At 45.9% G+C, this 16,328-nt stretch overlaps 1 protein-coding gene across 2 annotated transcripts; it reads left to right on the top strand.

The window, feature by feature from the left end:
• Positions 1–81: 81 nt before the first annotated feature.
• Casp6 (caspase 6) lies at positions 82–14,401 on the top strand. Of its 2 annotated transcripts, none has more exons than XM_038311883.1 (7): positions 82–155; positions 4,986–5,027; positions 5,732–5,881; positions 6,330–6,406; positions 10,743–10,918; positions 12,678–12,834; positions 13,690–14,401. In XM_038311883.1, exons 2-7 carry the CDS (start codon positions 4,999–5,001, stop codon positions 13,929–13,931), a joined length of 831 nt encoding a protein of 276 aa, XP_038167811.1. In that variant the 5' UTR covers positions 82–155; positions 4,986–4,998; the 3' UTR covers positions 13,932–14,401. The 2 variants fall into 2 exon arrangements, with proteins under 2 accessions (XP_038167811.1, XP_038167812.1); XM_038311884.1 differs by having other exon boundaries at positions 5,735–5,881.
• Positions 14,402–16,328: the final 1,927 nt, after the last annotated feature.

The raw sequence follows: 16,328 nt of genomic DNA on the forward strand, positions 1-16,328 counted from the left end.
GGGGTGACGGAGGTCCCCCCCACCCCCACCCCCGCTTGGCGAGGCGGAGGCAGTCCCTGGGGCGGGGCGGGGCGGGGGCGGGGCGGAGCTGCCAGGAAGCGGGGGGCCTGTGGAGCAGCGGCTAGAGGGATTGAACACCCGGAGCTGGCCCGCTGGTAAGTGTTGGCATGGGTGGGGACGCGGGGCGAGCGGCAGTCTCCCGGGTCTGGCGGGACTGGTAGAAGTTGCGGGGTTGCGGAGCTGCGCGGTGGCGGACGTAGCAGTGTTTGCCCAGGCTAACCCTGCAGAGCGCCTTTGTCCTCCAGTTCCGCAACCTCTGGGCTGTTTAAACTTTAAAGGGCGGCGCTTGCGCTGTGCGGCAGAGAACTTGGCTTTGCAAGTTGAATCCTGTTTTGTTGCTCGCTTCTGCCTGAAAAGTAGAGGGAAAAGACTGTCCAGGTCTCTGGGTACAGGCCTGAGGGAGCTGGGCTCAACCCCACACAAGGGCCAGACCTGGGTAGGCACGAGGGAGCTGGGCTCAACCCCAAACAAGGGCCAGACCTGGGCTGGCACCGCCGCCCCAGCTGCCTTCAGCCTGCAAACCTGTTGCTGCCCGGCCGTGTTTTAGTCCCAAATAGCTTTCTCCATAGAGCGATAAATGCTACCAATCGCTTCAGAGCAGGCTTCCTGTCGTCTATCAAAACCAGCACTAGTTAAAGTTAGAAACTTCAAGTTTGATTGGTCTTTGAGGTCGACCAGAAGCGGCCTTTTCAGAGCTCTGTCCTTACTCCAGAGGCAAGCTGTGTAAGTCCCCATGTCCCTGCCTGCAGTGGCCCTGGTGAACATACAGGGTCTAATGACTATCTCCAGTTTAGGAATGAGTGGTGAGGGGTGGGAAACCAGGTCCGGGGGGAACAAGTGTACCAATCCCCTCACCCCTTTCGTTTGATTCTTCTTTTCCCTGCCCCCTTCCTTCTAGGGAGGATTGGAGTTACTTCTTGTAGGTTATTAAATGGTTGACAAGGAATATGGGTAGATTCTCCTGACAGCTAGCTTGGAGAGCGGCCTCCGGTGGAGTGCCTGGTGACTGGTTGTACCAGGGGACTTAGTCCTCAGTTCCCTCAGAGCTGACCTTGAAACTAAGGAGCTAGAAGGCTCTGTGTGCATTAGGATGGAACAGGAAAGAGAAGCGAGACGGGGCCGAGAATCAGGATTAATGACATACACATTTTTATTTTTTTTTCATTTATTCTTCTCCCCTACCACACATCCTTACTGCAGCTTTCCCTCCCTCTGCTCCTCCCAGTCCCCCCATCTCCTCTGTCCCCCAGATTCGCTACCCCAGAAAAGAGCAGGCCCACCAGGGGCATCAACCGGACACTCACAAGACACAGTAAGACCAGGCACAAACCCTCGAATCAAAGCAGGGTGAGGCAAGAGGCGGCCACAAATTCCTAAATCTCATAGAGGGAAACTTAACCCCAGCTTCTAAAGAGGCTAAGGTAGGAGAATCTCAGGTTTAAGGCCAGCCTGGAGAATATGGAATACATCTTGGAGAAAGAAAATGCTGGGTTCAGTCATGCTTTGATGTAACCCAGTACTCAAGGGGGCTGAGGCAGGAAGAATGTGAAGTTGGGGCTAGCCTGGGATCACTGCTTTAAAGCTCTTGGCTAAGATGAGACTCCCTTAAGAAGGCGACACCTTGTGCTGGAGAGTTTTATGTCAACTGGACACAAGCTCAAGTCTTCTGAGAGGAGGGAACCTCAACAGCTCTAAAACTGATTCTGTTCTCAACCTGTGGGCCATGGGTATCAGATATTTACATTATGATTCAAAACAGTAGCAAAATTACAGTTACGAAATAGCAACAAAAATAATTTTATGGTTGAGGGTCACCACAACATGAGGAACTGTATTAAAGGGTTGCAGCCTTAGTAAGGTTGGGAACCACTACGTTGTAGATCAGGCTGTACACAAGCCTGTAGGGCATTTTCTTAATTAGATACTAATGTGGGAGGGCCAGTCTTTCGTGGTGGTACCACTCCTGGACTGATGTTCCTGGGTTCTGTAAGAAAGCAGGCTGAGCAAGCCCCCAGGAGCAAGCCAGTAAGCAGCACCCCTCCTTGGCCACTGCATCAGCTCCGGCCTCCGGGTTCCTGCCCTGACTTCCTTCTATGTTGAGCTCTGGAAGTGTAAGCCAAGTAAACCCCTTTCCTCTCCAGCTTGCTTTTTGTTCATGGTGTTCCATCGCAGCAATAGAAACTTTCCCTAAGCATCTACCTCTCTCTCCCCTAAGGCCTGCGCTTAAGTCTCTGCTAAAACTGTCGGAGGCTGATAAAATGGCTTAGCAGGCAAAGGCACTTGCTACCAAGCCGGAAGACCTGGGATTATATTATGGAAGAGGAAGTCTGTCCTTCAGGTTGTTGTCTGACCTCCACAGGGCCATGGCGCGTGCCTACTGGCCTCTTTACAGACATAAATACGTGTAAAACACCTTTATTAGTAGATTCCACCTTTACATTAAACAAGCCCTTACTGAGATTGTGAATCTGACAGCCTTGAAACCAAATGTCGTGTTTAAGGATTTCCTGGTCCCTGAGGGGAGTGTGTGAGACAACCCAAACCGAAGCTTCTCATTGACTCAGAAGAACAGAGCTGCTCTCCAGGCCTTGAAACTGAATGTCATGTTTAATGATTTCCTTGTCTGTGAGCATGCTTAGGGGAGTGTGTGAGACAACCCAACACACAACCCAAACCAAAGCTTCTTATTGACTAGGAGGAACAGAGCTGCTCTCCAGGCCTCTCACCCTCAGGGACACGTCAGGTTGTGACTGGCATTTTGTCACAGCTACCCTTGGTACCCTTTGTACTGCCTTAGGCAATGCATTCAGTGGAGGCCAAGCTAAAGCAGATTGGCCACCACCTTCTCCAAGACCAGGGGCCTTCCACCCAGGCTAGAGAGAGCCTGGGGTGAGGCCAGTGGCAGGAGTGAAGCCCCTCCATGGTTGTCTCAGAGCCGTGCGTGGTCTGGGAATTACCTGGTTCCTGTGATAGAACAGGGCCAAAGGCAGGTACCCAGAAGGAAACTTGGGAGAGTGGAGACTGAGGTAAACGTCTATAGATTCTTAAGCATCAGATATAAAATTTACCCCGTTACTAAGGCTGACTGCCGGTCCCTTCTTGGATTCTGGTTCTGTAAGCCTCAGGACCAGCAGTCTGCATCCTAACACTCAGACCTGGAATTAACAGTGAGGAAACGCAAATTAGCACTTATTGGAGAAGGAAATGCCCTACTGGACTCCAGGGAAGTAGTGAGGCCTGGTCAAACTCCAAATGGGATATGCCAGAGTGCTCAAGGGCTAAAGAGCTACTTCCCCGCTCACTCTCGCTCGCTGCCAGGTGGTAGTACTTTTGTTTGGTGACACCTGAGGATGGGACAGTCAGATGCCAAGGGAGACTGTCTAAGCACAAAGGGAAATCACCCATTCTGCCTCCAGAACCCCTGCCAAAAGATGTCTCCCGTTCTCTCTTTGCTCATAACTCTCACCTCCCTTTAATCTGATAATCAGATAAAAACTCATTACTGGGTCCACTCTCAGAGATCATTGACTGCACGGGCCTCGTTTAACTTCGTCAACAGCTGGGCCAGGTGGCCCACACTTGTAGCTGAGCTAGGAGGAACAGTGTGTTGAGCCCACGAGTGTGAAGCGTCCCAGGCACAACAAAGACTCTGTCTCAGTCAAAATAAACCAAGGTTGCGCTCCGTTTATACTTGCCACCTCTCAAATGCTCAGTAGTGGTGGTGGCTAGTGACCAACCCATGACATTGCACACATTGGACAACTGGCTCAGCACAGGAAGTTCCGTCACACAACACTCATCAGCGCAGGGAAAGATGCTACAAAGGTTGTTCAGAGGGTGGTGAAGTGTGACCAGTAGAGAGTGTGGGGCTCCCTTAGCGGTGTTTTCAGTGGAGAAATGAAGACGAAATTTGAGGCTTTGCAGGCCTTGCTGTCTTCAGGAGAAGAAGTGTATCCCATACACTGGTGACATTAACCACACGTTGGATTCAGTTCTCCTACGTGACTCAGCTCCTGCTCTCTTTGCAAAAGCTTTTTTTTTTTGGACAACAAAGCAACTGTGCGTTTGCTGCACACTCTGTGACCACAGAATTGTTTAACTCAAAGCAGATGTGTTTGGGCATTTTCTCCATTTCAGTTTATAGTTTGTTGTTTGGTTTTTACTCTTTTTGCTTTTTTTGGGGGGCTGCCACCTAGTTCCCAAATAAATCCCACAGAGGTTTATTCTTGGTCATAAATGCCCAGCCTTAGCTTGGCTTGTTTCTTGCCAGCTTTGCTTGACTTAAATTATCCTGTCTAGTTTTTGCCTCTGGGCTTATTCCTGATCTATTACTTCTATAAATCTTACTTACTCCGGGGATTGCTGTGTAGCTGGGTGGCTCCCCCCGCCCCTGCCCCCGTCCCCGTGTCCTCCTCCTTCTTTGGTCATTTCTTCCTCCTCCCAGATTTCTCCTTCTGTACATTCTCTCTGCCCGCCAGCCCCGCCTGTCCTTTCTCCTCCTTCCTTGTGGGCCATTCAGCTCTTTATTAAACCATCAGGTGTTCTAGACAGGCACAGGATCACAGCTTCACAGAGTTAAACAGATGCAGCATAAACAGAAGCAACACACCTTCCCATAGCCTCCCCCAACAGCAGCGTGTGGCCGGAGCAGGTTTACTGATCGGGTAGCTCCTCTTCATCCCCAGGAGTCTTAGATTGGAGGTCAGAGGGGTGGAGAAATGTTCACTGAACTGTTAGTTAAAAGTAAAATTAATAAGCAAGGCGTGGTGGTGTACGCCGTTAATCCCAGCCCTCGGGCAAAGACAGGTGATCTCTGTTAGAGGCCAGTCAGGGTTGCATAGAGTTCCAAGCCAGCCAGGGCTACAGGATGAAATCTTGTCGCAGTAAAATAAAATTAACAAACGTCGACTTTGTTTTCCTAATAGGTGACAGTAAAACATGACAGAGACAGATGGCTTCTACAGAAGGTAAGGGTGTGCTCTTGTCTGATAAAAGCCTTGTCCCTTCTTGGTCCCGACCATCTTACAGAGGGAAAGTTAAGAACGCAGGTGTTATGTTTAGTGCTCTTTTTAGCATTCGGGGAGCTGATGTGTAGGCATGATTAGAGCAGTGGTTCTCAGCCTGTGGGTCGCGGCCTCTTTGGGGGTCAAATGACCCTTTCACAGGGATCTGCTAAGACCATCGGGAAGGACACAGATACTTACCTTATGATTTATAACAGTAACAAAATTATAGTTATGAGGTAGCAATAAACAGTTTTATGGCTGGGCGTCACCACAACGTGGGGAACTTTATTGAAGGGTGGCAGCATTAGGAAGGTTGAGAATCACTGGGATAGAGGCTACATCTTGTCGCCAAGGGACCTGGAGTGCTGTTCAAATGATGTCCTCTTTGGTAAGGTGTGCGTTTACTACTAGAGCTTAGCCCTGGGCCTGGCTCTTGTCCTGTGTCACTGGATCCTGGAGAAGCAGGAGGAAGCATCAATGCAAAGGGTCTGGGACGGGGGCTGAAGATGGGCCACGGTGTTGTTAACCAACAATTAGATTTCTTCACTGATACTGTCCCCCAGGGCCCAGCCCTGCGGAAGCAGCAGGCTCCCTTCTGCACACTGACTTTGGGCTGAGCGGCCTCATGAGTTAACATGAGTTGTTTGTGTTTTATTCTTCGTTAGCAGGGAAGTGTTTGACCCAGCAGAACAGTACAAGATGGACCACAAGAGGAGAGGGGTCGCTCTCATCTTCAATCATGAGAGGTTCTTCTGGCATTTGACCCTCCCGGACAGGCGGGGCACCAGTGCAGACAGGGACAACCTGATGCGAAGGTGGTTTTCTCTGCTGTGATGACACACTTAAGTGACAGCTAATCATGATTTAGCCCTGATAACAGATCAAGAGCCTCACTTAGACCCAGCCTGTGCTTGGCAGGCATGAGGTCCCTGGTCCAATCCCTAGTACACAAACAGGAACTGCTCCCTGTCACCCCAAATAAACCGAGACCCCTGAGAACGCACCTGAGCGGCCTTCCTCGCCCTATTCTGTTGATTTCCCCTAGGGTTTTCCTTGTCACTAACAGATGTGCAGTAGATGGTGACAGTTGTCATTGAATTGGCTCTTGGCACTGTTGAGCCCTTTCAGAAGGAGCATGGTCAAGAGGAATTACCATTGTCAGTTTTCATCTGCCATAAAATAGGCACAGGATTCCTTGGAACGTAACGAGATGGATGGCCTGGAAATGCCCATGAGCTAATGCTCAGTTTATTGTGTCCGCAGGTTTTCCGAGCTAGGATTTGAAGTGAAATGCTTTAATGATCTCAAAGCACAAGAACTCCTGCTCAAAATTCACGAGGGTAGGTAGTCTTGCTATTTAAGATCTCTGGTGGGGTTGAGCACTTTGTGATCTCTAAAGACCCGTACAAGTGATTCACTATGCAGCAAAAAACAAAAACAAGAACTGTTACTAATTTCCAGAAGGCCGTAGGTATTGATTCTGTTTCTGTTTTTACACTCCCCATTGGACCCAGAGATCTGGCCAAGTATTATGTTTCCAAAGACTATATCAGCATGCTTCCAGTTACATATTTATGAATTATTATTACTCCAGAGTTGAAGGAAATGACTTGTTTGATGATGAATATCTAAAATGCAAAATCTCCAGACGCTGGGTCTTGCTCAGCAGGCTTACTTAGTCTCGCCCTAGTTGTTCATTGCTTCCTGGTGCTGATTATTTCCTTGTGTCTTTCTACTGTTGCAGCACTGTGTGTCGAGATTCGAATTATAATGCAACTTTGAGTCAGTCCCTGCTTCATTCTGTGAGCTAATGGGCTATTATGGCTATTTGCATAATCACTTTGCACTTTCTCCAGCACTTTCCTTTAATTAAATAATTGTAACTGGCTGCTTACTAGGTTTTTTTTTTTTTTTTTTTTTTTTTTGCTTTGCTCAAAAGCTCCGGAGGACAGGGAGTCTTAATGCTCCCGGAAGCTCTGAGAGCTTGGCCTGGCTCTCTGAGGTGTGGCCACAGGGGTAGCTGTTGAGTTGTCTGTCGTTTCTGGATCTTTTCAGTCTACTGTAGGAAAGTCTGCGCATTCAAAGAAACTTTTAATGTCTCTTTAAAAGACCAATGTCTTTTAAATTACCACATAGCCACTGGATAAAGCAGGTTTTGTGGTGACGTTCATACTCCTGGAACATGCGTTTTGACCACGTTCCCGCTTCCCTTTCTGTTCCCTCGTCTCCTCTCCATCTAGTCCCCCCTCCCCTTCCAGCCATCTGCCTTCTATCTTCCTGTAATGTGAGGACTGACAGGCGAGAGAACAGTGTGAGGCCGAAGACTGCACTTTCAGGGATCATTTGAGAGACTGTGAAGCCTCTCTTTCTGGTCCCCAGTTCTGTGCATTTTCCTGCAGATGGCATATTTCCTTCTTTATGGCTGAATAAAACTCTATTGTGCCCGTGTACCACGTTTTCTCTGTTAAGAGCTGAAGGGCAGCTAAGCTGATGCCATAGTTTGTTGGGAGTCATGCCACAGCAAACATGGGTGAGGAGGCCTCTGTCACGTGCTGTCCCGGGTCCCGTTGGGTGTGTTCCCAGGAGTGGTAGTGCTGGTGGCAGTGTTCTGAGGAAGTTCCGCATTGATTTCCATAGTGGCTGCACTCTGACCCGGCAGTGTACAAGGGCTCCTTGCTCCCCACTCCACTTCCGTACCTCCCCAGCCCGTTTCCCCTCCTCCCCAGTCCACTTCCGTACCTCCCCAGCCCGGTTCCCCTCCTCCCCAGTCCACTTCCGTACCTCCCCAGCCCGTTTCCCCTCCTCCCCAGTCCACTTCCATACCTCTCTAGCCCGTTTCCCCTCCTCTCCAGCCCACTTCTCCTCTTCACCAGAGGGTTTTGTTTTGTTTTGTTTTGTTTTTCTAATGGGAGCCATTCTGACTGAGGTAGAATGATCTGTAGGCATTTCTTGATTTGCATTTCTGATGGCGCAGGCTGGGGAACATTCTGTCACCCAGCTGCTGGCAATTGGTACTTCATATTTTGAGAAGCATCGCTCTGTTTCATTTGTCAATCTCTGACTGGATTATTTGGTTTTCTAGAAGGTTTTTCCTTCATTGTGTGCATAGTCTAGATACTAACCTAATCCTTTCAGATGGGTAGCCAGCAAAGATTTTTCTCTCCCCTTCTGTAGGCTGTATCCTCACTCTGGCAATTGCTTCTTTTGCTGCAAAGTTCATTTAATTTCATAGGATTCCATTTGTTAATTCTTGGAAGCAGTTCCTGTGCTGTTGGAGTCCTTTTCAGAAAGTCTCTGCCTACGCCTGTCTCTTTTATTTTCATTCATTGTTTAGCATGAGTGTGCGCGCACGCATGTGCACGTGTGTGTGCATGTGTACACATGTATGTGCAAGCAAGCATGTACACTTGTCACAGCACCCAGGTGGATGTCAGAGGATGGCTTTTGGGAAGGGGTTTTCTTCTTCTACTATGTGGATTCTGGGATTTCCTCAGACTTGGCCACAAGCGCCTTTGCCTGTGAACCCTCTCATCGTTCTGTTTGTGCCTGTATCTGGAAATGTCTATAGCAGTGTCAGGTCTTAAAGCTACTTCTCCTTGTGGATGTACAGTTTCCCCAGCACAGTTTGTCAAAGAGATTGTCTTTTGTCTTTTCTCTCATGTATGTTTTGATACTTTTGTCAAAAACTTGGCCTCTGGTGCCGTGTGGGTTTATTTCTGATCCAACTGGTCAGTGTGTCTCTGTGTGCTGTCGTCGTACGGGTTTGTTACTAACTCCTGAGTATAACTTGGAATTAAGGGTGGCGGTAGCCCAGCTTTTCTCTTTGCTCAGGATTGCCTTGGCTAGCTCGGGCCTCTCCTGCTTCAGTATTCAATTTGGGATGTTTTCCAACTCTGTGGGGAATTATCATGAATACCTGTAGAGAGCGTTTGTACTGTAGACCTTTTCTTATTATCAGTAAGCCTTGAGCATAGAGGTCTGACTTTCGCCTCCTTAGTTTATTCCTGCTTATTTCTTTTTTCAATGCTATAACAAATAGGATTCTATTCCTGCTTTCTTTCTCAATGTATAGCATGTAAGGAAGCTTCTAATTGTTGTATCCTACCGTTTTGTTGAAAATGTTTACAAGATTTAAATTTTCCCTTTTTTTAAAAGATTTATTTGTTTATTACGTATATACAGTGTTCTGTCTGCACGTATGCCTGCAGGCCAGAAGAGGGCACCAGATCTCATTACAGATGGTTTGTGAGCCATCATGTGGTTGTGGGAATTGAACTCAGGACCTCTGGAAGAATAGTCAATTCTCTTTACCGCTAAGCCATCTATCCAGCCCAAGATCTAAATTTCCTAGGAGAGTATTTAGTGTTTTTTATTTAATTTTTAAAATTTTATGTTTATGAGTGCTTTGCTTGCATGTATATAAGGGTACCACATTGGGGCCCAGTGCCTTCCAGAGGCGAAGAGAGAGCATCAGAGTCCCTGAAACTGGAGTGACTGAGCTGCTATGTCGTGGCTGGGAACTGAACCGAGAGCAGCCTGTGCTACATTTACAAATTCCATGCTCTTTCTTTTATTTCTTCCTCTTGTCTCACTGCTCTGGTGCCCTTAACAGCACCATATTGAGTGAAAGTGGGAGGAGCATGTGTTTTTGTCTTTCAAGGAACTGCTTTGCTTTCCCTTAGTGTGGAGTTGCTGTCGGGGCTGCCAGGATAGTCTAGGGTTGCCTTGTGTTCCTGCTGTTCCTGGTTTCTTCACGGCTCCTGGCAGGAGAGGAGGTTCAACTTTGTCATCATTTTTTTCTGTATCAAGTCATGATGGACTTCTTTGAGTCTGTTTGCATGTAATGAACCATCAGTATAATCCTGTAGTCAAGCTAACTTGGTCATGGTGTATGTTTTTCCTAATGTGCTGTTGAATTCCTCTTGCAAACATTTTACTCAGAGTTTCTGTACCCATGGTCTTTAGGGATGTTGGTCTGTGAAGTTTTAGTTGTATCTTTAAGTAACTTCCTCCCCATTTTTTTTCCTAAATAATTTTTTTGTACTTAAGAAAAGCTAATATCTTTTTAAAATTTGTTTATCTATTTATTTATTTTGGGCTTTTCAAGACAGGGTTTCTTTGTGTAACAGCCCTAGTTTTCCTGAAACTGACATTATAGACCAGCTGGCCTCAAACTCGCAGAGGTCCTCCTGCCTCTGCCTCGGAGTACTGAGATTAAAGGCATGCACCACCACAACTGGCTGAAAATCTAATGTATCTTTAGTGAAATATTATGTGAAATTTGGTGAAATTGCTTAAAACTTTAAAATTGGTTTTTAAGTCAGCCGTGATAGGACACACACCTGTTATCCTAGCACCAGGAGGCCAAGGGAGGAGAATGACTAGATGTTTAAGGCCAGCCTTCATGGGCAAGAGTGTCAGGCCCTGTCTCACACAACCAACATTTAGAAAAAAAGAGTTTATGGCCAGCCTTGCTACAAAATGAGACCCGATGTTAAGAAAAAAGAAAAAAAGAGAAAGATGTGTTTTATTACAGGAAGTTTGTGTTTATTAAAGAAAGTAGTTCCTACTTTTTTGTAAAGTGTATTTTTTTTAGCACCAATAAACTTGAAGTTCTATATGTGGATAACATACTCATGTTTTCACCTCTGCATGCATTTTCGGGGACACCTGTAGTGTCCACCTCAAGTCATGTAGATGCCGATTGCTTCCTGTGTGTCTTCCTGAGCCACGGTGAAGGCAACCACATCTATGCCTATGATGCCAAAATTGAAATTCAGACATTGACTGGCTTGTTTAAAGGAGACAAGTGTCAGAGCCTGGTTGGAAAACCCAAGATATTTATCATTCAGGTAAGACTGATCATATCATTCATTATTCCAATCATAAAAGTCAGTTGACTATAACAGTTAAAATATCAATTTCTAAAATAAGTTTCTCCAATAATTGGAAAGGCCTTTTTTGAATCCTAGCCTAATCGTTATATTTTGAGCTGTTAACATTTATTATAGGAGTGTTTTGAGTCAGGAAGTGGTGGCACACACTTTTAGTCTCTGCACTTGAGAGGCAGAGGCAGGTGGATTTCTGAGTTTGCAACCAGCCTGGTCTACAGAGTGAGTTGGGGCAGCCAGAGCTACACAGAGAAACCCTGTCTTGAAAAACCAAAACAAAGAAACAAACAAAAAACCTAATTTAGCCAGATGGTGATGCACACTTTTAATCTTAGCACTTGGGAGGCAGAGGCAGGCAGATCTTTGTGAGTTCGACACCAGCCTGGTCTACAGAGCAAGTTCCAGAATGGTCAGAGCTACATATGAGATCCTGTCTTAAAACCAAACAAAGTGTTTTGATTAACATTTGATGTGACAGATAATCAGCATTGTGACTCTGTGACTGGGCTGGGTGTGGAGGATGAGCTATTGAAGGGAAGAGCCGATTGCACGGGACCATGCATGGCAGCCTAGGCTTGGGTCTGTGGGAGCCGGAGTACATGCAAGCCAGTGGAAGTGAGATAGGAATAAGCAGGCCAGTCCTCCCCTGCATCATCCCTTTTACACTTTCCCAAGCTCACTGTCAAGCTGCCAAATAGTTTCAGAAATTAAAAGCAAATGTTTGGAGCATGAGAAATATTATTTGGTATTGGAGGCTTCAATATACGAATTTCAGGGTGGAGCACAGTTTAGCTTGTAACACTGAGGAGTAGAATTTAGCTCAATGGCAGACCATTTGTCTAACAAACATGAGGCCCTCAAACCAGAAAAATAAAAGAATTTAATGCTAGCTTTGACTTGGAATTAATAGTTATAAATTAACGGAGGCTAGAGAGAGAGACAGAGAGAGCGCAGGCTCAGGGCTGGACTGCGGGGGGGTGGGGGGGTGGAGGGAGGTTCATCGATTAGTGGCACTTCCTGCTCTTCTTGCAGAGCACCTGAGTTCTGGTCCCTGCTCCAGGGGATGCAACACCCTCTTCTGAACCCTGGGGGCACCTGCACTCACATATGAACATTCACATAGAAACTTAATTGTCTGTTTTGTATGTTGAAGACAGGGTTTCTTGTGTAGTCCTGGCTGTCCCAGAACTCACTCTATAGACCAGGCTGGCCTCCAGCTCACAGATCCACCTGCCTCTGCCTCTCTAGTGCTGGGAATTAAAGGCCAGTACCACCACCTTAGGTACTTAATTTTTAACCATTGAAAAATACAGTGGGAACAGAAGGTGAAGGCATGTGGAGAGACAGATGTCTTTTTGAGTCAAGCAATGCTGTTTCAACAATTGACAAATTATGACCAAAACTAGACAGGGAAAGTAGCATTTTGAAGTCATCACCTGATTGAATAAAACATTTAGGTAAGGGTGACAGTTTTTAAAAAGAAGCATATCTTGGTGTTTATTGAGGGGGCGGGATTGTAAACATTGTCTAAAAGCAAACATTACCAGGGAAGCAGCTGTGTTAGCTTTAATCTCTCAGAGCCTGATTGCATTGTTTTTGAATTGCTTACGTCGTTTCTGTTACTAAGGCGGGGAGGGGTATGCTGGCTTACAAATTCTCACTGCACATCAAGCATTGGGAACAAAGCAGCAGGCAGAGAAAAGTGTTCTTTCCTCTGTAGGCCTGTCGGGGCAACCAGCACGACGTACCGGTGGTTCCTATGGACGTGGTGGACCATCAGACAGACATGCAGTACAACACAACCCAGGTGGATGCAGCCTCTGTGTACACGCTGCCCGCGGGGGCAGACTTCCTCATGTGTTACTCTGTCGCAGAAGGTGAGTGAGCGGAGTGCTGCCTAGAAGCCTGTGTACTCTTGGCTCAAGTTTATGTCACCTTTGAGTTGGATTGGGTCTTTCAAGGTTAAATCACCACGTTCTATTAAAAAGCCACAAACAGGGCTGGAGAGATGGCTCAGTGGGTAAGAGCATTGCCTGCTCTTCCAAAGGTCCTGAGTTCAATTCCCAGCAACCACATGGTGGCTTACAACCATCTGTAATGAGATCTGGTGCCCTTTTCTGGCCTGCAGACATACACACAGACAGAATATTGTATACATAATAAATAAATAAATATTTTTTATAAAAAGCCACAAACATAGTCATATTGAAGAAATCCTTTCTAATAAATGAAATGTAACATACCGTATGGAATAACAACAACCTTTTTGTATAATTTTATTATAATATATTAACATCAGCCACAGAGCTGTATAATGGTACTGGTGTTAGCAGCTTGCTGTCATTTGGTGATAAAATAGCAGGGTCTTTCTGGTCATATTTGTGGAAAGCCTTGCTGAGAAAAACATTGTGTTAGTTTCTTTGTTTTTGAACTGAATGGTTTTGTTTCATCGCTGCCTTGCAAAATCACTGGCTATTGTCTTGTTCGAGTTTTCTTGTTTAGAGAGTGGAGGAAACGTAATTAATCCTATGTATGTAAAACCATAGAATTAATATGTTTTCCTACATGAGACAAAGCAATGGATAGAACCGTGACCACATGATGAGCTGCAGACCTTATTCTTTTCCAAGGACTTCCAAGGGCTTTCATTTCTGTGACTGTATTCATCATAACAGTGTTTCTCAGTCACCTTGAAGCAAAGGACATAAAGCACCTCCCCCATCTCCTTTTAGGGTATTATTCTCACCGAGAGACTGTGAACGGCTCCTGGTACATCCAGGATCTGTGTGAGATGCTGGAGAGGTACGGCACTTCCTTGGAGTTCACGGAGCTGCTCACGCTGGTGAACAGAAAGGTCTCTCAGCGCCGCGTGGACTTCTGCAAAGACCCGGGTGCAATTGGCAAGAAGCAGGTCCCCTGCTTTGCCTCGATGCTGACCAAAAAGCTGCATTTCTGTCCCAAGCCTAGTAAGTAGCTGTGGTCATTGGTCTTGTCTACACGCATTTTCCTCTCACACAACCGTCAGTTGGTTGAAGACTTTGGCGCATCAATGTAGAATGTCGTGGAAAGTGGTGTTTCGTGTTTGTTCATTTTTAATCGTGTTGGAGATGATGAAAGGGCTAAGAGAAATCCTCAGGAAATTACTCTGCAGAAATGTCTACTATCATTTATTACATTTGTAGTAAACTGCAAAGTTACCCAAAATACCAACCGGTGTGCCTTACATTTCTACGTTTATTTTTTAATATTTTTTAAGATTCTTGAAACTTAGAACGAGGTTGTCTTTCTTTAGTGAAATACCTAACACTCATAGCTTATGTAATTTATAGTGACCTATTTTACTTGGTCATGTATCTGTTTTCTTATTTACCTATAATTAAGGTATTTTGTGTATGAATTTAGTCCCCATTTTGGAAAAAAAAATAAATGAGCCTTGAAGAATTATGTCACTCTGAGGATTAATACAGCATACAGTGACATACAGGAACTCTGGTCACACACAGTGTGACAGACACTTAACCACCATAGGCACACACATAATATCCAAGCACTAGTTATGGGCAAGGGGTGGCTTACTCCTGCCTCCAGGTGATTGATATTTGCTTGACTCCCCATAGGAGGTCTCACCCTCCCTGAGGAGTGGATGGGGGGTGGAGGGGGAGACCGTGACGGGGGCAGGAAGAGGGGAGGGAGGGGAAACTGGGATTGGTGTGTAAAATAAAAAAAAAAGATTGTTTTAAAATTTTTTAAAAATAGAAGAAACAAACAAGCAATATCTAGATGCTTACACAGTGACACCTAAATAATATAAGCACACGTGTCTGACACCTGCCTACTATGGGCATATGTGCGGCGACACCAGGCCACTCCAAGCATACATGTAATGACTCTTAGCCCCTCTAGGCCCCCCACACAGGGATGCCTGGACACTCTGGCATACATGCAGTTACAACTCCTAGCCACTATAGGCAAAACATCTGTCAGAATGTGATTCTACAGTAACTTCAATTGGAAGAGCCTGACATTTTTAGCAGACTCATTAAATGTTTAGTTAATTTTACTTTTAATTAAACTCTTGTTAACATGACATAACATTTTGAGTAATATTTTGTTAATAATTTGCTAGTTAACGTGGCTATATTTGGGGCTTTGGGAACAGAAACACATAAGTCACTGGTATAAAAGCAATACTGTACTCACAGAAACTACTGAACCTACAACCAGGGAGCCTGCATGGGACTGACCTAGGCCCTCTGCATCTATGTTACAGTTATATAACTTGGTCTCATTGTGAGAGTCCTAACAGTAACAGCAGGGACTGTCTCTGACTCTGTTGCCTGCTTTTGGGACCCATTACTCTTACTGTATTGCCTCAGCCAGCCTTATTGAAGAGGAGGTACCTAGTCTCAATGCAACTTGGTACACCATGGCTGGCTGATATCCATGAGAGGCCTTTCTGTATCTGAGGAGAAACAATGGAGAAGGGGCAGAGGGTAGGCGGGGGGAGGAATTGGGAAGAAGGGAAGGAGGGGAACCTTTGGTTGGGATGAAAGAACAATAAACAAACAAACAAACAAACAAAAACCCCATTGCCTTAGATGCCTTGCTTCAGCTGCAGTTGACTAGTGGGGCGTTTGGACCTTTGATAAAGCATTAGTCATACAACTGTTGCATAATGAAAAAAAAACAAAAAGAAACTGGATATAATGACTCGTACTTGTAATTACAGCACCCAGAAAACTTAGGCAGGAGATTGTTTAGACTACAAAGCAGCTTGAGCCACAGCGTGATGTAGACAGAGGCTGCTTGTTCATTTCCCGTCTGCCCAGACCCAAAATAATCACACAGAAACAGTATTAATTAAAACATTGCTTGGCCTATTAGCTTATGAATATTTCTAGCTAGCCCTTACATCTTAAATTAACCCATTTCTATTATTTTGTATTTTACCACGAGGGGCGTGGTTTACCAGCAAGGTTCCAGGGTGGGCGTCTGTCTCCTCGTGGCTACGTGGCTTCTCTCCAACCCCGCCTTCTTTTCTCTTCTTCCTCTGCTTGGAATTCCCGCCTTGCTCTATTCTGCCCTGTCATAGGCCCAAACAGCTAACCAATGGTAATAAAACATATTAACGGCATACACCGTGAGACCTGTCTCAAGAAATAAAACGAAGTCCAAGTTTACAGGGTGATTCCAGATGAACCTAAGAACCAAAGTGAATGAATGCCAAGACGCCAATCATTTTACCTCCACATAGGGCCAGCAGGGGAGGACTTTGGGTACCAAGGCTTTGCCAGGGCACACAGGCCTTCTGAAACCTCAGTCCTCACAGATCCACAAACCAAGAATCTCATGTGAGAATGGCAAAGAGTAC

This window comes from Arvicola amphibius, chromosome 14, assembly GCF_903992535.2.
Source record: "Arvicola amphibius chromosome 14, mArvAmp1.2, whole genome shotgun sequence".
NCBI classification, from domain to species: domain Eukaryota; kingdom Metazoa; phylum Chordata; class Mammalia; order Rodentia; family Cricetidae; genus Arvicola; species Arvicola amphibius.

Excerpts from the sequence above, each read along its gene's own strand:
- Casp6 (XM_038311883.1), top strand. The coding sequence starts at position 4,999 with ATGACAGAGACAGATGGCTTCTACAGAAG. Across the intron at positions 5,028-5,731 it reads ACAGATGGCTTCTACAGAAG|CAGGGAAGTGTTTGACCCAG; the intron begins GTAAGGGTGTGC and ends ATTCTTCGTTAG. Across the intron at positions 5,882-6,329 it reads AGGGACAACCTGATGCGAAG|GTTTTCCGAGCTAGGATTTG; the intron begins GTGGTTTTCTCT and ends TTGTGTCCGCAG.